At 44.8% G+C, this 24,062-nt stretch overlaps 1 protein-coding gene across 4 annotated transcripts in view; it reads right to left on the bottom strand.

Moving 5' to 3' along the window:
* The window catches only part of RAB41 (RAB41, member RAS oncogene family), a 94,309-nt gene that overhangs the window by 38,412 nt on the left and 31,835 nt on the right, over positions 1-24,062 (bottom strand). For all 4 annotated transcript variants that reach the window (XR_003942938.1, XM_030210632.1, XM_030210633.1 and 1 more), the window contains exon 3: positions 10,917-10,970. Coding sequence is in view for 3 of the 4 variants with exons in the window: in XM_030210632.1 (XP_030066492.1) it covers positions 10,917-10,970 (54 nt within the window). In the remaining variant the exon portion in view is untranslated. The remainder of the gene's footprint in view (positions 1-10,916; positions 10,971-24,062) is intronic.

Below are 24,062 nucleotides of genomic sequence, written 5' to 3' on the forward strand. Positions count from 1 at the left end.
TGGTGGGCTTGATGGACCTTCGGTCTGTCCCAGTATGTACCTAAAAAATCTCTTATAACCACCTTTTTTGGATCTGGGTTCTCAAGAATTTAAAAAAAAAAAAAAAAAAATCCATCATCTGGATCCAGGACTAACATTTCTAACTGATAACCAAATTAGACTTGACATATCAGCAGGTGTTTCACCGTACATATTTAGAAAAACCAAGCAACAAAGCTTAAAAATGATTTGTGTCTGTACTGGTAACCAGTACAATTGCAACAACAATGGTGTGACTATCATACTTGTCTACCTTAAATATTAATCAGGCAGTTCTTTAGTTCAGTGCTGGATATAAGTTATCACATGGAGTTCCATCACATGACATCATCCATGTGTGAGGATTTCTGCATCCTGCTTGTCCTCTGAGAAAAGAACTACCCATCAAAAAAAGAAGGAAGAAGTTTGCATACAACACATAAAACTGATCCCCAAGCTACTTTTCCTGAAATAAAAGCAAACAGCAAAGTGCATTTAGGTCTGCATTGTAAAACACTTAAGCATTTTTTCTTTAAAACATTTAACTTGCTCAAGTAGTAATCTAAGATTAAGTGACGTGGAGGAGCATAATCGAACAGGGCGCCCAAGTTTTCCAGGGGTCGACTTCGCAGGACGGCTCCGTAAAGGGGCAGGGAAAGCCGTATTATCGAAACAAGATGGGTGTCCATCTTTCGTTTCGATAATACGGTCAGGGACGGCCAAATCTCAACATTTAGATCGACCTTAGAGATGGTCGTCCCCGGTTTTCGGCAATAATGGAAACCGAGGACGCCCATCTCAAAAACGACCAAAAACGACTCATTTGGTCGTGGGAGGAGCCAGCATTCGTAGTGCACTGGTCCCCCTGACATGCCAGGACACCAACCGGGCACCCTATGGGGCACTGCAGTGGACTAACTGAACAGAAAAAGCCCTTCCCTTACCGATCCCTTAGCGATTCAGAAAGGAACGGGCATGCATGAAGGAAATCACATGCAAATGAGCAGCTCGCTGTTAGCTCATTTGCACACGATTTCCTTCCTAAAGAGGGGAAGCCAGTGCACAGCAGCCATGCATTATGCGTGGCTGCTCTGCGCATGCCAAAGACGACACGCAAACAAGCTGTGTATATACTAGCCATCTACAACCTTAAATAAATTTCCATCTACAACCTTAAAAAAACACAAGTCCAGGTGAAAACTTCCAAGTGCTCGTCAGGGATGTTTTGGGTTTTTTTTTTTTGAGTATGGGTGAAGGACATCCAAGCGTTAGGCGCCTTCACTATGCATCTGTCCCTGCAACGGGCAGTTGAGGACATCCAAAATGTGGATGTTTCTGTGAGAAGGACGTCCATGCCTTTGTTATGCCTCCGACACCCCCTTTATTTATTTGGATTTTGGATCACAAGTAGCATCAGTGGGATTTGAACCGGCCACCTCTGGATTACAAGACCAGTGCTCTAACCACTAGGTCACTCCTCCACTCTACTCCCTTGAAATTTGGCCGTCCCTGTGGGGGGGGGGGGGGGGGGGCAGTTCAGGACATCCAAAATGTTTGAAAGAAGAACGTCCACGCCTTCGCTATGCCTCCGCTGACACTCACACACCTCTCCCCCCCCCCCCCCCCGCATACTGCTGCGATGGACCCAAGCATGATATTTGAGGATGGCAAAAAAAAGTTTTTAAAGTTGCTTTTTTCAGGGTGGGTGGGGGTTAGTCACCACTAGGGAAGTCAGGGGAGGTCATCCCCGATTCCCTCCGGTGGTCATCTGGTCAGTTCAGGCACCTTTTTGAGGCTTGGTTGTAAGAAAAAATGGACCAAGTAAAGTCGGCCAAGTGCTCGTCAGGGACGCCCTTCTTTTTTCCATTATTGCTCAAGGAAGCCCATCTGTTAGGTATGCCCCAGTCCCGCCTCCGCTACGCCTCCGACACGCCCCCTGGGAACTTTAGTCGTCCCCACGACGGGAAGCAGTTGGGGCGCCCAAAATCGGCTTTCGATTACACCGATTTAGGCGACCCTGAGAGAAGGACGCCCATCTCCCAATTTGTGTCGACAGATGGGCGCCCTTCTCTTTCGAAAATAAGCCCGATACTGTACTATACATCAAATACAGAGGGTACACGCATTTCAAAATGTTCCCATTTTACCAAACCGAAAATATTCAGAATATCTATATTTCTATACAAGTCTGAACACCAGGTTACATTAATGATGAGAAGGCAAGAGACTTGAAGGACCTGATCCAGTGAGCCACTCACATATTAACCATTACTAAATAACTTACTCTTATGATTGGTATTCCCCAAGCTATTTTGTTTAATCTTCACTGTGTCCAGAAAAAATAGGACCCCCAACATTTTTCCAAATAACCCAATAATGTCCTACTGCAGCAGAACCTTCTGTCTGAAACTCAAGGCAATTCTCAGTACTTTATTTTTCTATCGGATGGAGCTCCAGCACATCGAGCTCTCAAAACAACAGAGCTCTTAATTAATACAACCTCAGAATTCATTGAGCCAGCAGTTCAGTCACAAAGACTTTGTGAATGTGTCAAGGTTGAAGGAGGACACACTGAGCACAAATTATTATGAATAAACGTAGGAAAAAACCCATGTATTTTCAAAGGTCATACTAAGTGTTTAAACAATTGCAAAGTATTTTAAAACTATGTAAGGGGTGCCACTTTTTCCCCCAACACTGTGTACATCTTCCCCTATCTTAAGTTACTAAGTGAATAGGCAGTGCATTATCATATTTATACCCATGATCTCAATTTTTTGCAGCTGCAGAATCCTCATTTTCTGACACTTTGTTCAAATGTTTAGTAGCTATTAAGGAGTGGATGGACTCCAACTGACAGATTTATGTAGAGCAAGTAATATGCAAAACACAACCCAAGTAAAACTGATTCACAAAAAAAAAAAAAAAATGTTGAACTATGGTGGAGGAAAAGACCTCAGAAGTCAGTGGCTAAGCAGTCTAAAATAACCTAAAATGAACACAGACTAACCAGCAGAACCGGTGGTGGGAGGCGGGGCTAGTGCTAGGCAGACTTCTACGGTCTGTGCCCTAAAAATGGCAGATACAAATCAAGGTGAGGTATACATACAAAAAGTAGCACACAGGAGTTTATATTGTTGGGCAGACTGGATGGACCGTGCAGGTCTTTCTCTGCCGTCATCTACTATGGTGGCTGCCACCTGGACAAAAATCAATCACTGGCCAAAAACCCACACAATTCATTTAATGTGACTATCATAAAATCATCTTCATCATCATTTCTTATGTGAATAGTACATTGTGAGTAACGGGGGGCAATTATCTTTCAGAAAACAATCCCAATGGTGCAAGATAATCAAAGTCCCAACCTTGAAACAGCAGTGTGAAACACTGACCAACTTCGGACTGAGGACCACTTTATTCTGCTGGAGAAGGCTAGATAAGTGCATTTCACTTTGTTAAAAAAGTATCATAAGAAACGAAAGGGTGGTACTTTTGCACTTATGTTAACTGTGCTGTGTTGGTTTTTTTTTTGCCAATGATGAAGAGTTATTAGCTCCGAAGGTGTCTACCTGGAGCTGTTTGAGGTTTTTTCCACCCACTTTTCACTTTGTTCAGATCTACAGATTTCACAGATTTGAATATTTATTGAGGATTGTACTGAATATTTGCAGTTGGTTGGATCAGTTCATTTGTAATATAAAAGATATTATGTAAACATATCACGTGATATATGATTGATCTCTAATGTGTTTGTCGCCTATCCTAAATTTTTTTTTGGCGTTCCTTTCCCTATTTTTGTTTTACCTATTGGATTTTATTGTAAATCACTTTGACTGCATTAAATTTGTCCCATATAAAATGCATTAAGCCCAGATTTCACTACGCTTTAGTAAAAGGGTCCCTAAATTAAGTCTCCGTACACTCAGCATCAGCTATCCAGGTTTGGCTCTTGGAGATTCAGAAGTGTATTTCATTTTCTTTGGTCAAATTATAAAATCCTGTTTTTCAAATTTATTGATGGTGATATCTAATGGTTTTATTTTATAACTCCCCACACCCCCCAAGAGAATGTTTGAGAACTGCTCTGTTCAAACATTCATTCCCCTCAAGATCAGAGACACATCAATATGTGCACCGAGACGGGTTGAAAACAATTTCATGAACTATGCTCTGCATGCTTTTTCCACTACACTGGCTCCCACTCAAAGAACGCATCACGTTCAAAGTATGTACCCTAGTTCATAAAATCATCCATGGCGATGCCCCAACCTACATGTCAGACCTGATAGACCTACCATTCAGGAATGCTAAAAAATCTTCTCGCACATTCCTTAATCTTCATTTCCCCAACTGTAAAGGTCTAACGTACAAATTAACGCATGCATCAACTTTTTCCTACATGAGCACGCAATTTTGGAATGCACTGCCACGTAACCTAAAAGCGACCTATGAACTGACTAACTTCCGTAAACTACTAAAGACTCATCTCTTCGACAAGATATACCACAAAGACCAAAACATGTGAAACTCCCACATATATCTAGAAATGTTATTATGCCTTCTGTCTTAGCATTCTCATCTATTCCTCTACCAGTTAACCCTAAATCTCTCTGTTATACTAAATGTTCACCCTCTTCTCATTTCCACTATCCTTGACATATTGTAAGCCACATTGAACCTGTAAAGAGGTGGGATAATGTGGGATACAAATGCAATAAATAAATAAATAAATTATTACTCAATGCATAAAAGCATTTCTAGCTCTTATTTTCCTCACTGATTTCTTAAGAAAATAAAACTTACAATCCCCTGCAAGCAATAGAGCAAAACCAGGGTTAGCTGGCAACCCTAAATACAGGTCACAAATCTTCACTTACTGGTTTTAAAAGCAAATGTATGCAGTAGAAGTAAAACAGGCTACTCTTGCATTTTTGTGTTTCTAAAGCCATATTTTGAAAATAAGTACATAAGTAATGCCACACTGGGAAGAGACCAAGGGTCCATCGAGCCCAGCATCCTATCCATGACAGCGGCCAATCCAGGCCAAGGGCACCTGGCAAGCTTCCCAAACGCACAAACATTCTATACATGTTATTCCTGGAATTGTGGATTTCTCCCAAGTCCATTTAGTAGCAGTTTATGGACTTGTCCTTTAGAAAACCGTCTAACCCCTTTTTAAACTCTACCAAGCTAACCGCCTTCACCACGTTCTCTGGCAACGAATTCCAGAGTTTAATTACGCATTGGGTGAAGAAAAATTTTCTCAGATTTGTTTTAAATTTACTACACTGTAGTTTCATCACATGCCCCCTAGTCCTAGTATTTTTGGAAAGCGTGAACAGACGCTTCACATCCACCTGTTCCACTCCACTCATTATTTTATATACCTCTATCATGTCTCCCCTCAGCCGTCTCTTCTCCAAGCTGAAAAGCCCTAGCCTCCTTAGTCTTTCTTCATAGGGAAGTCGTCCCATCCCCGCTATCATTTTAGTCGCCCTTCGCTGCACCTTTTCCAATTCCACTATATCTTTCTTGAGATGCGGTGATGATATAGTGGTACCTTTTTATTGGACTAAATACATTTGACCAGCTTTCAGAAGCTAGAATTCCCTTCCAAGGGAATGCTACCTCTGAAAAGCTAGTCAAAATATGTACAAAGTTAGCCCACAGAAAAAGGTACTAACTTATCAAATCAGGTCTTATATACCACTAATATCTCCTTTCTAAGGTTCAGTGTGGTTTACATCAATTAGCTACACGAAGATATACAGCGTGGGATGAAGTGAGTACTTAGGTGATAAGAAGTAGGTTAACATAGGAAGGTAGGGCTTTGGGGATTATAGGCCAGTAAGTCTGACTTCTCTGGTAAGTAAATTACTGGAAATGCTTTTAAAAGACAATAATAAAGTTTTTGGAATCCAACAGATTACAGGACCCAATGGTTTCACTAGCGGCAGATCTCGTCAGACAAATCCGATTAATTTCTTTGACTGGGTGATCAGAGAGTTGGATTGAGGGAGAGCACTAGATGTGGTGTATTTAAATTGTAGCAAAGCGTTTAACACGGTTCCCCTCAGTATTGGCCCTAAAGCGACTGACTGGGTTAGAAACTGGTTAAGTTGAAAATGAGAGGGTAGTGGTAAATGGAGCTCATTATGAGGAAAAGGATACTACCAGTGGTGTGCTGCAAAGTTCGCTACTTGAACCTGTTCTTTTTAACATTTTTTGTAAGCGATATTGCTGAAGGTTTGCCACTTTGTGGACAATACCAAAATCTGATCATATGGATAATATGAGGAACGACTTAGTAAGAGGAATGGTCTGAAATTTGGAAGCTTAGATTTAATGCTAAAAAAATGCAGGTCACGTATTTGGGTTGCAAAAACCAGAAGGAATGTTAGTTTAGGCAGTAAAGAACTTTTATGCACAAAAGAGGAGTGGGACTTGGGTGTAATCATATGTGATTAACTTAAAGTGGCAAAACAGAAAAGTAAAGTGTGAAAGCTAGAAGGATGCTTGGGTAGATAAGAGAGAGGAATGGCCAGTAGGAGAAAGGAAGCGATGATGCCCCCGTATAAGCCTCTGGTAAGACCTTATTTAGAATATTGTGTACAATTCTGGGGACTGTACCTTCAAAAGGATATAAAGAGGATGGAGATGAACCAGAAGGTAGCTACTGAAATGGTCCGTGGTCCTTGTCATAGAGCATAGGGGGACAAAAATCTCAATATGTATACTTGAAAGAAAGATGGGAGATATGAGAGGGACAATTAAATACCTATGCGGCATAAATGCACAGGAGGAGAGTCTCTTTCGATTAAAAGGAATCACTGGAACGGGGGGCATAGGATGACGGTGAAAGGGGATAGACTCAGAAGTAACCCGAGGAAAAGCGAATACCTATAGCAGTTATTCTGAGGACAGCAAGACTTATATTCTCACAAATGGTTAACGCCAAAATGCTTGCCCAGTCTGGGACTTATGATTAGCATAAGTAGAGCTTTGTGGAACATGAGACATGCTCTCTCTCACACACGCGAGTGCATTCCCACCTGCCGCGACAGCACCGTCTCCTCAGTTTTATACTACAGCAAAAAAGTAAAAATAAGAAAGGAGACAACTCCAAGGGGAGGGTGGGAGGGATTGTGAGAATATAAGCCCTGCTGACCTTGGAGAATACCTTATCTGGAGCAAGCAGGGCATTAATTCTCACAAGTGGGGAATCCCTAGCATCCAGGATCACCAAAAACAACAAACACTGGTCAACTGGGCCTCACAGCAGCCAGGACATAACACAGATTAACCTGAAACTATATACAATCTGAATGAGAGTGCAGCCTGGAACAGAAGAAAACAACAGAAGAAAACAGGCTTAGGAGGGTGGAGTTGGATTCTAGACCTCAAACAGATTCTGCAACGACTGCCCAAACCGACTGTCGAGTCGAGTATCCTGTTCAAGGCAGTAGCGTGATGTGAATGTGTGCACTGAAGACCACGTCGCAGCCTTGCAAATATCTTCAATGGAGGCTACCGACGCAGCCATGGATCTGACATTGTGAGCCGTGACATGACCCTCTAGGACTGGCCCAGTCTGGGCAGAAGTGAAGGAATTGCAATTAGAAATGGTGCATTTACAGATGGTGACACACCCTATTGGGATCAAAAGAAATAAAAAGTTGGGCGGACTGTCTGTGGGGCCTGGTCTGCTCCATGTAGTAGGCCAATGCTCTCTTGCAATCCAAGGTGTGCAAGGTCTTTTCACCAGGATGCGATAAGGTCGGAGAAAGAATGATTGCAAGACAATCAACTGCTTCAGATGGAACTCTGACACCACTTTCGGCAGGAATTTTGGGTGCGTGTGGAGGACTACTCTGTTGTGATGAAACTTAGTATAAGGTGCATCCACCACTAAGGACTGAAACTCACTGATCCTACAGACTGAAGTAACAGCCACCAAAAAAATGACCTTCCAGATCAAGTACTTCAGATGACAGGAATTCACCTGGGTGAGAACAACGTTCAGATGGAGATTCGACAAGGGGCTTTGACAAAAGCAAACCTCTCATGAAGAGAACAACTAGAGGCTGTCCAGAGCTTGGTTTACCCTCTACACGTTGATAAGCACTAATTGCAATAAGGTGAACCCTTACGGAGTTGGTCTCAAGACCAGACTGATAGGTGTAGAAGATATTCAAGCAGAGTCTGTGTAGGGCAAGCAAAGGTATCTAGGGCCTTGCTCTCACACCAGACGGGAAACCTCCTCCATTTGAAAGAACAGCACCTCTTAGTGGAGTCTTTCCTGGAAGACAGCAAGACCCGGGAGACACCCTCCGAACGACCCAAGGAAGCGAACTCTAGGCTCTCAACATCCAAGCTGAGAGAGGCAGAGACTGGAAGTTGGGATGTAGAAGAGACCCCTTGTTCCATGTGATGAGGGTCGGAAAACACTCCAATCTCCACAGTTCTTAGGAGGATAACTCCAGAAGTAGAGGGAACCATATCTGTTGCGGCCAGTATGGCACGATCAGAATCATGGTTGCGCAGTCTTGCTTGAGTTTCAACAAAGTTTTCCCTACTAGATGTATGGGAGGATAAGCATACAGAAGACCTGTCCTCCAATTGAGAAGGAAGGCATCTGACTGTCATGTACAGTGCCGGCATGGGTGGCAGTCGACACCGGAGCAGCATGCAGCATTGGTGTCCAAGGCCAAACCACAGGCTGAGGGCCAAGTGGGACCATAACAGTAGGCAAGACAGGCACAAACATCCCCCGATGCAACCTGTTGCATGATGCCATCCAGGAGCAAGGCCTGGATGCACTCATCAAGGGCCGATACTGGGAAAGGCTGGAGTGTCGGTTCAGGTGCAGGTTGCAGAACCACTGGTGAAGATGCCGGAGCTAGGTCTTGACTGCTAGGAGACCAGTTAATCGACACCTCCTGTATGGAAGGGGAGCAGTCCTTCCGGAGCAGGCGCTTCTTGGGTGCCAAATCCTTTGATGCATCGAAGACAACCGATGACTATGCTCCTTAGCCTTCGCCCAAAGCATGTCACTGAGGTTCTCAGTGCCAATGAGGACAACATCAAATCCACACGTTGCCTCGGGGTTGGGTCCAATAATGGGCAGTTCCAGGGGCCCTGCACAGCAGGAGGCCTCGAGGCTGGCAATCAGATAATGTCCAGCAAAGACCATGAAGATCTAGGGTGCTAGATGTTCCTTACTGCCTCTCTATTTGTAAAGTAGTTCAGACAACAAAGCTTGGCGCTAAAATTTGAGGGGCGGAGGGGGAGTCTGGATGGCAGTTGTATACCCATCTATATAGGATGGAAGAATACCAAATCAGGGTGACAATAAAAGTCACCTAGGATAGGATAGAGCATGATGATATGCAGGATATCAGCTGGAAAACCTTTATCTGTTGCCATCTACAACATTACTAGTATAGGGAACTTTTTTTCTGGAAGAATGAAAAGATAAAAATAAGAAAAAAAAAATCAAAGAAACAAAACACACACATAAAAACAAGAACTAGAAGCTTCTACATATCTGATGCTTTAAGCTTTTGGCCCGGAATTAAGAAAGCATCTGAAAACCAGACCCAGACATATTCAGATGATGTGCCAGAAAGTCAAGCACTTCTCTAACTTGGAAGCTATGGACAAAAGTATAACTTTCTCATAAAGAGAGAAATGAGATCAAATGATTTTTTTATTAGGGCTGCAGACAGATTAAAAATTGTAATCGTGATCAATCCCATGATCAAATTTTTTAATTGCAATTAATCGCACGACTAGCGTTTATTTCCCATTGCAGCTCCTTGTGACTCTGGGCAAATCACTTAAATCTTCATTGCCCCAGATACAAAATAATTTCAAACTAAAACTTTATACGGATAAAACTAAGTTTCTAATTATAACTAACCCTCACCATCCTATGAATCTTGGTAACATTACTATTAAGAACAAAATCTATTCCTTTGAGACTTCAATGAAATTTTTGGGAGTCACAAAAGATCGTTTCCTCAGCCAAGTTGACCTCGAGTGTCTTTCACTCACTTTGGAAGCTAAAAGAGATTGAGGCCATTTTTCTCTAAATCTGTCTTTCATACTTTGGGTTCAATCCCTTGTCCTCACCAAATCTGACTACTGCAATTCCATCTATGCTGGACTTAAAGGTGGTCTTCTCAAAAAATTACAAACAGCTCAAAATACTGTTGCTCTTCTTATATGTGGATCACCTCACTTCGTCAAAGACACTCCGCTTTTATATGAGCTACATTGGTTACCAATAAGAGATAGAGTATCTTTCAAATTACGCGTTTTCATTCACCAAATTCTGTTTGGTCAAGCCCCATCATATATGAATATCTTGTCTTCCATTTCCCTATCTGTAAGAAAGTGATATATAAAACAATTCACTCCGCTAATTTCTCCTATCAAGGCACCAAAATTTGGAATTCTCTTCCTACATCAAGTTTACAGATCATTACCTAACTTTTAGAAGTCTTCTAAAAACACATTTCTTCAGTCTGACCTTTCTGAATACAAAGAATTCTATTTGAATTTTACCCACACTTTTTTTGTTTTTAATCTTGAATCCTGGTTGGAGGGAAAGATGCTGGATCATGCTGAGGACAGGGGTCAGGAGTAGAAGAGACGTTTGTAAGAGACAGGAGATGCAGATGTGCGATTAATTTCTTTAATCACAATTTGCTTGCCTTTTTTTTTTTTCCCCCTTTACCTCCATCGCCCCTACTGATTAATGTGTTAATCGCACAGTTAACTGTCACTAACTTGCAACCTTAACTGTTATTATCCCCAGAGTAGAAAAATTCCAAACAAGCTTTAAGATCCGGGATGCTTTCTGCTGCTAAACATGCACAATCCTCACTCACCGTGCGATCTTCTAGATACATTGTTTTTGAGAGAAAATCAATTCCAATGGTTGCCTAAAAGCACAAAGAACAAAAGTGTTAGTGTTAATGTGTGAATTGAAAGCATAACACCACCAGTAATTAAACCAATTTCAAAATCACATTTCATTCCTTTAACAAAAGAAGGTAAACTTCACTGTCAGTATTCAACAACTTACAGGTCCAAGAACTATATGAATAAGATGACCATTTACCATTTTAAAATCAAACCAGATGCCTGGAGTGTGGAAAACGTAGCAAAAAAAAGTTGCATCTAGCAATCAGACTCCTGCTATGCAGCCACACACTAAAACCCCAGAGTCTACACTTTAAGATATTATGAGAGCAATATTGACTAAATTTGCATCTGCCACTGTAAGGAGAAATTAGTTCTTCCCTGCTAATGTTCTTTCCTTTAGTCTCAAAGGATCAGCCCATACTTGTGGGTAGAACTTTGCCTTATAGGGCTGTTGTGCATTAGGTTCCCTTTAGTATTTGACTAGCCAAGCACTAAGAACTTGACAGAAAGAAGTAGAACTCATGCAAACTTCGTAAAACAAATGTCACAAACCTTGTGCCTAAGAAACAAAATCCTAAACAAAGCAGAGTATAATAGAGAAGGGTGGGACCTGGACTGATCCTTTGGGACTAAAGGAAAGAAAATTAGCTTTTACCTGCTACTTTATCCTTTCTTATCTTTAGAGATCAGTCCATACTTTTGGGCATAGGCGCCCGGTATAAGAGGCTTGGGGAGGAGCCGCAAGCCCCAAGTGTCTCTCTCTCTCTCTTATCCCTCCCCCCCCCCCCCACCCACCCCCGATGCAGCATCTATCCCTCTCACTCCCTCCCTGCAGTCCCTCTAATTTAATCAGATCGCCGCTACTGACAGGCTCTCCCTCATCCCCCCCCCCCCCCCCCGATGCAGTGTCTATCCCCCTGGCCGTGGTCCCTCTAATTTGATTTAGATCGCCCATCGCTGCTGGTAGCAGCATGCCAACATCATACTACAGCTTGCTTCAGGGCTTTGGCCTGACGTGTCCCACATCCTCTGACCAAACTTCCTGCTTCCGCGAGGGCTGGACGCATCATAAGGAAGGCTGGTCAGAGGAGGCGGGGCACATCATGCTGTCAGGCCGAAGCCCCGAAGCAAGCTGTAGTACGATGTTGGCGTGCTAGCAGCATTTTCATACGCCTCAAATAAAAAAAGGTCTCTTAGACATTTCTTGAAGGTAAGCATGCAAGTTTCATGTTTGAGCCGTGATGGCAATCTATTTCATTCAATGGGTCCATAGATTGAAAAAGTACCAGTTGCATGACTTCCAAGCGCATGTGCTGAAGTGCAGGAATCACAAACTCATTTTTATGTTGAGATCTCAAAGCACAAGTTAGCAGGTATTGTTTCACGGGATTTCTTAAATAATAAGCACAATCATCCTATATAATAATTCTCACCTCCAACGTTCTGTGCTTGGGACAGTGGCTCCCTGGAGGTGGTGGTCTGCTAGGCAGACACGCACTGACGTCAGGACAGCTGATTCCAAGGCAAGGGGAGTAGTAGGGAAACACTCGCAGCGTGTTTCCCTACTCCTCCCCCTGCCTCGGAATCATCTGTCAACCCCCGCGCTACGGCCCCCTCGACCCCCCCTGGCCCGCCGCCGTTGTGGACTACCTGTGCTGACGGGGGACCCAAACCCCCGACAGCCAAAGTGCTGTTGTGCCCTTCGCGTTGTTCATCTTCTCTGCAAGTTTCTCTGCGTGTGTCTGACGTCAGACGCACGCAGAGGAACTTGCAGAGAAGATGAACAACACGAAGGGCACAACAGCACTTTGGCTGTCGGGGGTTTGGGTCCCCCGTCAGCACAGGTAGTCCACAACGGCGGCGCCGCGGGGGGGGGGGGGGAATTGCCTGCCTAGGGCCCGTTTCCTTGCCTTCAGAAACGGGCCTTTTTTTTACTAGTGATACATAAGGCTGATGGACTATCACCATCAATATAATATCCTCCAGCGCACTGGCAACCATTTCAATTGCTTCATATGGGAGGGGGTGCATTTCAGTAGGCACAGAGGAGCTTTTAAGAGTGATCCCCATGTCTCATAATACTACTGCTCTTGTTGATTTCCCCCTACTTAACTGGATAAAAGCAATTAAAACAGATGCCATAGATAGCATGCTTCAGATAATTACAGTAGGCTCCTATTGTCAACGGAGATGGTGACATCTAACTTAAAGAAGCCAAGCTTAGATGCCCTGTGGCTAAGTATTTATTGCATTTGTATCCCACATTTTCCCAACTCTTTGCAGGCTCAATGTGGCTTACAATGCATCATGAATAGTGGAATTACATTAGAAAATAGACATTAAGTGTTACAGAAATATCATTGGGCAACATGATGATGAAGAAACATAATAGTAGTATAACAATCAGGTATTATAAGACAATGCTAAATATATGTGGAGGAGTTGTGTATGTTCACATTGGTTGATCTTTGTGGCTATGTTAATCAACTGCAGAATTTTGTTGATGTAAATCATCCTTTAGACATACAACATTATAGGCTTAGAAAAAAAATAATGTTCTCAAGGCACTAATGGCATCCATGGGTTTTTTTTTAATGGTTTATCTTTTTTATTAAAGACAAAATATCCTGTACAAGAAATACTAAATGATATTGTACACACACATTTTTAAATCTGTATCTCAACAGGAGTAAAGAACATCAACCATGTCTACAACATAATACATTTTTTAAAATAAATTCCCCTACCTCCCCAAACAACCCCCTGCTACCTCTCCCTTCCCCCCTCCCCCCCCCCCCCCCCCCCCCCCCCCGTTTTACCCAAAGTCCCTCCCCCTCTCCCCAACCCTTCTTTGTACATTGCCTGGGAAACTGTTAAAAGTTCAGCAACCTACTCCTGGCAGCCGGGGTCATTGTATCTAACAATGGGTGCCAAGTATCTAGAAACCGCAGACCAGGTCCAGAGTTAAGGTCATGCACCCCCATCCTTTCGACTCACAACAGCAGGATCATACGAGTCCGCCACTGGGAATAGGATGGATAACTATAGGATACCCACTCAGACAGGATCACTTGCATGGCAACTACTATGGTCTTGTGCACAAAAGCTGTAAAACCTTTCGGTATTCGTCGGACAAGTACAGGGTGACCCAGCAACAAACCTGGGTCATATTTCCACCTGGTCTGCCAAATGCGAGATACATAGTGTATTAACTGCTTCCAATAGCTGACAATGCCTCTGCACCTCCAGAGCATATGCCCCAGAGAAGCTCCAGGTTCCTTACATTTGGGGCACTCCCCCCACGGAGAGATCCCCATATGGAAAGCTCTCATAGGAGGAATGTAAAGTCTAAGTGCCACTTTGTACTGGGTTTCCCAGTGCGAAACCATAGAAGTATGTTTCCTTAAAGTCAAAACATGGGTTTTCAACTGAGATATTGTAAAATCCATCGGGATGTCCTGCTTCCACTGGGATAACAACTTGACATAATCAGGTTCTTGCACTATGTCTCTAATGTGCCTGTGGTAAAACTTAAGCGGCACTTGCTGTTGCACTGCTAAGGAAAATGCTGAGGCCAGTTCTTCCTAAATATCTTCCGCTAAATCTATTAGATTGTAAGCTCTTTGAGCAGGGACTGTCTTTCTTCTATGTTTGTGCAGCGCTGCGTACACCTTGTAGCGCTATAGAAATGCTAAATAGTAGTAGTAGTAAATCCTCCCAGGGAAGGACTGTAGTGAAATTCATCCGAAGGAGGCAGGCCAAATTCCGCCTGGAGCTCCTGGAATGATTTAACCCGTCCTTCCAGGGAGACTACATGCAATAAGTATATCATCCCTTTCCGCTTCCATCTTTGGAAAGCTGGATATAAAATGCCTGGTGGAAAGGCAGGGTTTTCACAAATCGATAGAAACGGGGTAGTTTTTGCAGAGAATTGATGCAACTTACAGACCCATTGCCATACAGCTTTCGCCGGCCTCAAAATTCCTGTCTTTTGCAGTATATATGGCAAGGGAGGCCCTGCTGTATGCAGGTAGTTACTAAAATGCGTTTCGGGATACAAATGCATTTCTATGGACGTGACTGTATAATCCTGGGTTCCACGGAACCAGTCATTGATATGCCGCATTCCGCTTGCCACTGTCATATACTTGATATTTAATAGTCCCAGGCCTCCATACTCGACTGGGACACTTAATGCGGAATATGACAGACGTGGCCTTTCTTCTTCCATAAAAAATTTTGCACCATTTTTATCAGCTTCCGCTCATCAGATTTTTTTTAGAAACAATGGGAGTGACTGAAATGTGTAGAGCCACCTGGGGGCCACAACTATGTTGAACAGCGCAATCCTTCCCATCAGAGAAAGTGGCAAGGGCCCCCAGGCCTCCAACTGTCTATTAGTGTCTCGCAATAGTCGCTGTACATTTGCACATATAATTGTGATAAATCCCTAGTGATGGTGATTCCCAAGTATTTCAATGAGGTCTGTGTCCATTGGATGGGGAAGCTCCCCAGCCAGATTGCTGGTTCTCCTGACAACACTGGTAGGGCTATAGATTTATGTAAATGTAAACAAAACCCAGAGTATCTCCCTTACTGCTCAATTAACTGCAGCAAATTTGTTAAAGTCTTAGAGGGCTCTCTCAGAATTACTAATAAATCATCTGCATAAGCTAGAATCCGAATATCCTGTCCTGCCAGATTAACCCCCTGGAGGTCTGGGGCTAAGGAGACTTTCCGCAGCAACAGTTCCAAGGACAATATAAATAATAAGGGGGACAAGGGACAACCCTGCCGTGTACCCCGGTATATCTGGAACTCTGGCTCTCTGACTCCATTTACAAACACTCCAGCTTTAGGCTGACAATAAAGTGCTTGAACTGCATGTGTGAACCACCCCTCTATACCCATGGCAGCCAGAGTCTGGTACATGAACTCCCACCCCACCTGGTCGAAAGCCTTTTCGGCATCTAGACTCAAGAGCAGGGTGGAGGCCCCAAGCTGCTGGCTGGCCGCCATAACCATCAGGATCTTCCTGATATTGTGAACCGACTGGCGGCCCCTAACAAACCCAACTTGCTCTTGACTTATCAGAAATGGTAGGTATTCTGCCAAACGCTCAGCCATCAGCTTTGCCAATATTTTAGTGTCAACGTTTAGCAATGAAATTGGTCGGTAAGATTCAACATTATCCAAAGGCTTCCCTGGCTTAGGTATTAAGGTTATGAGCGCTGAGTTGGAATACCTCGGAAACTCTTTTTTCCCCACCACCTCCTGATAATATTCCAGCAAAGATGCTAGGGCCTCCCCTGGCAGTATTTTATAGTACTCCCCTGAAAATCCATCTGGGCCCGGGGCAGACCAGAGCTTTAACTTTTTAATCACACCCTGCAGTTCTAACATTATCATCGGTTTGTTCAGGTTCTCCAATTGCTCCCCTGTTAGTCTTGGGAGCCCAATCTGGGTCAGATGTTCCTGCATCTCTTGTGCCGAGGGAGACACTCTGGATTTATATAATGTTTTAAAGTACTCTGTAAAGGCCTGCCCGATCTTTCAACTATCTGTTATTAAGTTCCCTTTTTCATCTCTCAATGCGGTCACTGTTCTTGGGGCTCCCGAATTTCTAATCAGCCTACCTAACATTCTGCCTGCCCGGTTACCAAACCTCTGCAACTTATATTTGTAAAACAGGGCGGACTTCATTTCCTTTTCATGTAATAGGCTATTTAACACCGCCTGAGTGGTTTTTAAATTCTCTAAGGTAACTGGTGTGGGGTGGTGAAGATGTATTCTCTTTGCCTTTTGCAACTGGCGCTCCAAATTCAGGATGCCTGCCGCCTTCTTCTTATTTTTCATGCTACAGTAGGCTATAATGGCACCCCGAAGGACTGCCTTCGAGGCCATCCAGAACAACTCAGGCTGATGAACAGCATGCCAGTGATTATGTTCTATATAGTGTTCCCAACTTTGTTGTACGTGCGCCCGCAGTTGTAAATCTTGATGAAGGCCCGCTGGGTATCTCCACCCCCTACCTCCCCCAGCCTCCGCAGAGTTAACAAGGTCTAACCACACCATAGCATGATCTGCTACTTCCTCTGGGCCTATAGACGCTGCAGCTACTAGGTGAAATAGGGAGCGAGCAATCAGAATATAGTCAATCCGGGCAAATGTGCCATGGGCCCTTGAGCTGTGTGTGTAATCTTTCTCTCCAGGGTGGAGTATCCTCCACGGGTCTACCAGGTCAAGGGTCCTATTAAATGTCTGAAATTCTTTGGCCCGCGTTCCTCTGTACTGAGAATCTTTTGCACTGGAGCAATCCTGCCTCGGGTCCAAGACCGCATTAAAGTCTCCCACTACAATCAAATCCCCACTATTACTCTGTAAGCATTTCCCAGCTAAGTTGGTAAGGAAGGCCGGATTATGGTTGTTAGGCCCATAGAGGACCAATAGCAAAATGACTCTACCAGACAGCCATATTTTTAGCAATATGTGATCCCCCTGGGCCCCTTTATCAATTACAGCTGCTTTATATGGGAGCCCCTTTCGAAACAGCACCGCTACCCCTCCTTTACGACTCTGGGATGACGCCGCAAATACCTCCCCCACCCAATATTTTGTAACTTAGAGTGTTCTAAATCTGTGAGGCGTGTTTCCTGCAAACATGCAATATCAGCTCTGTGTCTCTTAAGTGCTGAAAGAATCTTAGATCGTTTGATTGGAGAGCTGATACCACCTACGTTCCAAGATACAATTCTAGTGGTCATCCCTGGAACCTCCTGCTCCCAATGGCCATACACTCCCGGGATGCTGCGAGTCCCCCCAGCCCCCGATCCACCCTCTGCAGACAAGACTCCAGCAGATCAATTTTTAAGCCTACGAGATACTGCCCCCTACACTGCCGAAACATAACCCTAATCCCATAGCAACCCAATGTTCCCACATAAACCATAAACCCTTTACTCCAATCCCCCTTATTCCCCCCCCCCTCAAAACTAACCCATTTGCCATATTCCCAGACCTAAACCGGGAATTAGCAAAAGAGCACCTAACGTGTCAAGAGCCCTCTACTCCTGCATGCTGAAAACATTTTTATAGCTATTACTGCTACCGAAAGAAAATGAAAACATTTTGAAACCTGTTCTCCAATAGGGTTTACCATTGTTCTCATTCTCCTTCCAGGATACCTTGTTCCTGGAGCTTAGTTTTTGCATCATCCAGTGACTTAAACACTTTCCATTGCCCATGCATCTGCACTTTCAGTGCCGCTGGGTATTGTAGAACAAAACAAATTTGTTTTTGGACCAATGCATAGCACAATGGATGAAATTTACGTTGCCGCTCCTGGACACCTGATGAGTAGTCCTGAAAAATCAGGACTTGGCGGCCTTCATGTTTCAAATCTCCTCTGCGGATCTTAAACCCCTGCAGCACTTCCAACTTATGCCGGTAGTTGAGGAGCCGCGCCACCACCACTCTAGGTCTTTCCTAGTTTTCCCTGTTACGGCCCACGCGGTACGCTCGTTCAATTACCAGGGGCCCGAAGCTATCCGACAAGGCCAGCTCCTTTGATAACCACTCCGTGAGCCAATCAACCAAGTTTTTTTCAGGTACTTTTTCTGAAAGGCCCACGGATACGCACGTTGTTCCTGCGGGAGCGATTTTCAAGATCTTCTAATTTGTCCATGTGTTCCTGGAGTTGCCTTTTAATCTCCCGCAGGTCTGTACTATAGCCCTGGGAATCATCTTCCAGGGCGGATACCCTGGTCTCCAAATCCTCCGTTCGGGTCCCTATACCTTTCAGCTTCGTTTGATAAGAGTCCAGCTTTTGGTCCAGAGCGTCCCACTTGGGCTGCCAAGCATTTGCAACCGCAAGCGTTAGCTGCTCGAGCTGTGCCGCTGTGAATATTTGGTTCGCCAAAAGCAGGTCGTCCGCCATCTTGGATTCCATTGCGGGAGTTTTACTCTTTCCTTTTCTTTTTTCCCGGTACGCAACGCCATTCCGGTTGGGGATTGTTTAAGGTATTTGTCCATCAAACATATAAATTGCGAGTGACCGTACTCACCGCAAATGCGCAGTAGAGACCGAACATTCAAGGAGCAACACTCCAAACCCCGCCTCCACCAGCAGCTCCTGTACCGAACGTAATGCAGCCAATAGGGAGGGAAGGAGGGGGCGTGGAAATTGGAGGAGGACGTAATGCAGCCAATAGGGAGGGGAGGGGCGTGGAAAACGGAAGAGGACGTAATGCAGCCAATAGGGAGGGAAGGAGGGGGCGTGGAAATCGGAGGAGGACATAATGCAGCCAATAGGGAGGGGAGGGGGCGTGGAAAATGGAGGATGTAATGCAGCCAATAGGGAGGGAAGGAGGGGGCGTGGAAATCGGAGGAGGACATAATGCAGCCAATAGGGAGGGGAGGGGGCGTGGAAAACGAAGGAGGACGTAATGCAGCCAATAAGGAGGGAAGGAGGGGGCGTGGAAATTGGAGGAGGACGTAATGCAGCCAATAGGGAGGGGAGGGGGCGTGGAAAACGGAGGAAGATGTAATGCAGCCAATAGGGAGGGGGCGTGGAAATCGGAGGAGGATGTAATGCAGCCAATAGGGAGGGGAGGGGGCGTGGAAATCGGAGGAGGACGTAATGCAGCCAATAGGGAGGGGAGGGGGCGTGGAAATTGAAGGAGGACGTAATGCAGCCAATAGGGAGGGAAGGAGGGGGCGTGGACATCAATGGGGGAGGGAGGGAGGATGGAGAAGAGAACCACCATGTACAAGGGCACAGCAGGAACGACGAAATGGCCAAGGCAACTAAAAAAACCCACAGCAGAAACCAAGCAGGGATCAAAAAACGTTCTGGGGCCAACAGAAAAAGGTAAACAGGTGTATTCACTCACAGCGCACACACACACAAAGTCCTGCTTTGCAGCATGAAGCAAAGACATAGCTGTCCCGCCCCTTTGGCTCACTGAACAGCAGGAGTCAGCAGAAGGGGCGGAACAACAACATGTATGCGGGGAGGGGGGAAGGGGGGAGGGAGACCGGCACACGACTGAAAAATGAGCCTGCGTTTCAAACTGCTCTAACAACTGCCTAAAAGGAGACACTGAACCTCCACTGCCACACAGCTCCAACAACTGAGTACAAGGAGACACTGAACCTCCACTGCCACACAGCTCCAACAACTGAGTACAAGGAGACACTGAACCTCCACTGCCACACAGCTCCAACAACTGAGTACAAGGAGACACTGAACCTCCACTGCCACACAGCTCCAACAACTGAGTACAAGGAGACACTGAACCTCCACTGCCACACAGCTCCAACAACTGAGTACAAGGAGACACTGAACCTCCACTGCCACACAGCTCCAACAACTGAGTACAAGGAGACACTGAACCTCCACTGCCACACAGCTCCAACAACTGAGTACAAGGAGACACTGAACCTCCACTGCCACACAGCTCCAACAACTGACTACAAGGAGACGCTGAACCTCCACTGCCACAAAGCTCCAACAACTGACTACAAGGAGACGCTGAACCTCCACTGCCACAAAGCTCCAACAACTGACTACAAGGAGACGCTGAACCTCCACTGCCACACAGCTCCAACAACTGACCACAAGGAGACGCTGAACCTCCACTGCCACACAGCTCCAACAACTGACCACAAGGAGACGCTGAACCTCCACTGCCACACAGCTCCAACAACTGACCACAAGGAGACGCTGAACCTCCACTGCCACACAGCTCCAACAACTGACCACAAGGAGACGCTGAACCTCCACTGCCACACAGCTCCAACAACTGACTACAAGGAGACACTGAACCTCCACTGCCACAAAGCTCCAACAACTGACTACAAGGAGATACTGAACCTCCACTGCCACACAGCTCCAACAACTGAGTACAAGGAGACACTGAACCTCCACTGCCACACAGGTCCAACAACTGACTACAAGGAGACACTGAACCTCCACTGCCACACAGCTCCAACAACTGACTACAAGGAGACACTGAACCTCCACTGCCACAAAGCTCCAACAACTGACTACAAGGAGACACTGAACCTCCACTGCCACACAGTTCCAACAACTGACTACAAGGAGACACTGAACCTCCACTGCCACACAGCTCTAACAACTGACTACAAGGAGACACTGAACCTCCACTGCCACACAGCTCTAACAACTGACTACAAGGAGACACTGAACCTCCACTGCCACACAGTTCCAACAACTGACTACAAGGAGACACTGAACCTCCACTGCCACACAGCTCTAACAACTGACTACAAGGAGACACTGAACCTCCACTGCCACACAGCTCCAACAACTGACTACAAGGAGACACTGAACCTCCACTGCCACACAGCTCCAACAACTGACTACAAGGAGACACTGAACCTCCACTGCCACACAGCTCCAACAACTGACTACAAGGAGACACTGAACCTCCACTGCCACACAGCTCCAACAACTGACTACAAGGAGACACTGAACCTCCACTGCCACACAGCTCCAACAACTGCCTACAAGGAGACACTGAACCTCCACTTTCACACAGCTGCAACAACTGACTACAAGGAGACACTGAACCTCCACTGACACACAGCTCCAACAACTGACTACAGGGAGACACTGAACCTCCACTGACACACAGCTCCAACAACTGACTACAGGGAGACACTGAACCTCCACTGCCACACAGCTCCAACAACTGACTACAAGGAGACACTGAACCTCCACTGCCACACAGCTCCAACAACTGACTACAAGGAGACACTGAACCTCCACTGCCACACAGCTCCAACAGCTGACTACAAGGAGACACTGAACCTCCACTGAGACAGGGAGTACTAACAGCTCACAAGCACTCTCTCTCACTCACACACTCTCTCTCATTCACTCACTCACACACACACACACACAGAGACACCCAAGCACACACACACTAGCTGCTCACTCTCACACTCACTGTCTCTTTGGGAGGGCAGGGAACAGAGGACTGTGGCTTGACATGGGGTGAGGGAAGAGGACAGAGGAGGGTTGCTGGACATGGGGGGAGGACAGGGGACAGAGCAGACTTGCTACACATGGAGGTGAAATTAAAAAAACTCGCCCGTTTTAACGGGCTTAACGGCTAGTAAGATGTATAGAACTCAGGTTTCCTCTTTCTACTCGCGATTTGCAGTATTTTGAAGGTTTATGGAGTGAGGGCTCAGGAGCTGAGGCAAAGCACGTCTGCTCTGCTCAGCTCATCACGTCACGTGCTCTCTCGGGTTTTTTTGTTTTAACTTTATTTCTTTTTGAATATAATCAAATTACAAGCATAAAGTGAAACTCCATAACAACTGAAAATACGTGTAGATTCCACCCCCCCCCCCCAAACAAAACTATAACTTAAGAAAATTCCCAAACAACCAATATTCGTAGCCATACAAAATCAAAGCATTATCAAGAACAAAGTTACCATCAGACGATACATAGCAGGCCTTCATATCTGTTGTGTCCTATGTTTTTCATGTGTGATCAAGATGCAATATTCTGCTAGCATGTAGTATTTGCAGCCCTAACCACTACTACTAAACATTTCTAAAGCGCTACTAGGGTTACGCAGCGCTGTACAATTTCACAAAGAGAGACAGTCCCTGCAATCTAATAGACACGTGAACGGTGGGACCCAAACAGTTGGGCCACCGACCGCCTATGCTTTTGGATGTATAAAAGAAGCCTTGATGGTATTGAAAACAACCTAAACATAAATGGTCCCCCCCCCCCCCCCCAATGAGGAGGGGAATATTAGAAGTTAAATGTTAGTATGGCAAATAAGATGAAAATAAGTAAATGCTTGTCTGTTGAAATGTTGAATTCACAGCTTCAGGCCTGCTTAGTAATTACCAGATGCTGCAAATTATCACTAGACATAGATGTTCTGCCCACATATTCATGGGAGGCAGGATGTATTGTTATGTACATTTAATATGAGTATTAGCTATATTCAATTGCATTGCCTGTGTAATAGAAAGCACTGCATATTAGGACTGCTTTTCCTATAGTTTGCAGTATCCTGTGATTGACTCTACTACTACTACTTATCACTTCTATAGCGCTACAAGGCATACGCAGCGCTGTACACCATACATGAAAAGACAGTCCCTGCTCAAAGAGCTCACAATCTAAATAGGACAGACAAAGTTATTCAAAGTTGTTAAATTGCAAGGATTGTGAAAAATTACAAGAGGACCTTATGAGACTGGGCATCCAAATGGCAGATGTTTAATGTGAGCAAGTGCAAAGTGATGCATGTGGGAAAGAGGAACCCAAACTATAGTGTCATCATTGACAATACTTTGAAACCCTTTGCTCAGTATACTGCGGTGGCAAATAAAGCAAATAGAATGTCAGGTATTATTAGGAAAGGAATGGAAAACAAAAATGAGGCTGTTATAATGCCTTTGTATCGCTCCATGGTGCGAAAGACCTCAAATATTGTGTTCAATTCTGGTCACCGCATCTCAAAGAAGATATATTGGAATTAGAAAAGGTACAGAGAAGGGCAAAGAAAATGATAAAATGGATGGGATGACTTCCCTATGAAGAAAGGCTAAATCGGCTGGGGCTTTTCAGCTTGGAGAAAAGAATGCTGAGGGGAGATATGATAGAGGTCTATATTAAGTAGAATGGAACGGGTAGACGTGAATTGTTTACTCTTTCCAAAAATACTAAGACTAGGGAGCACGCAATGAAGCTACAAAGTAGTAATTTAAAATGAATCAGAGAAACTATTTTTTCACTCAACATGTAATTAAACTCTGGAATTTGTTGCCAGAGAATGTAGTAAAAGCAGTTGGCTTAGCGGGGTTTAAAAAAAAGATTTGGATATCTTCCTAAAAGAAAAGTCCATAAGCCATTATTTAAGTTGGCTTACAGAAAATGCACTGCTTATTTCTAGGATAAGCAGCGTAAAATTGTATTGTACTGTTTTGGGACTTTGCCAGGTACTTGTAACCTGGATTGGCAACTGTTGGAAACAGGATGGTGGGCTTGATGGACCTTGGGTTGCACCATGGAGTATAGCAATACTTATGTAGATGGGCTGAGGTTCTGACCA

Source organism: Microcaecilia unicolor, chromosome 7 (assembly GCF_901765095.1).
Source record: "Microcaecilia unicolor chromosome 7, aMicUni1.1, whole genome shotgun sequence".
Lineage (NCBI taxonomy): Eukaryota > Metazoa > Chordata > Amphibia > Gymnophiona > Siphonopidae > Microcaecilia > Microcaecilia unicolor.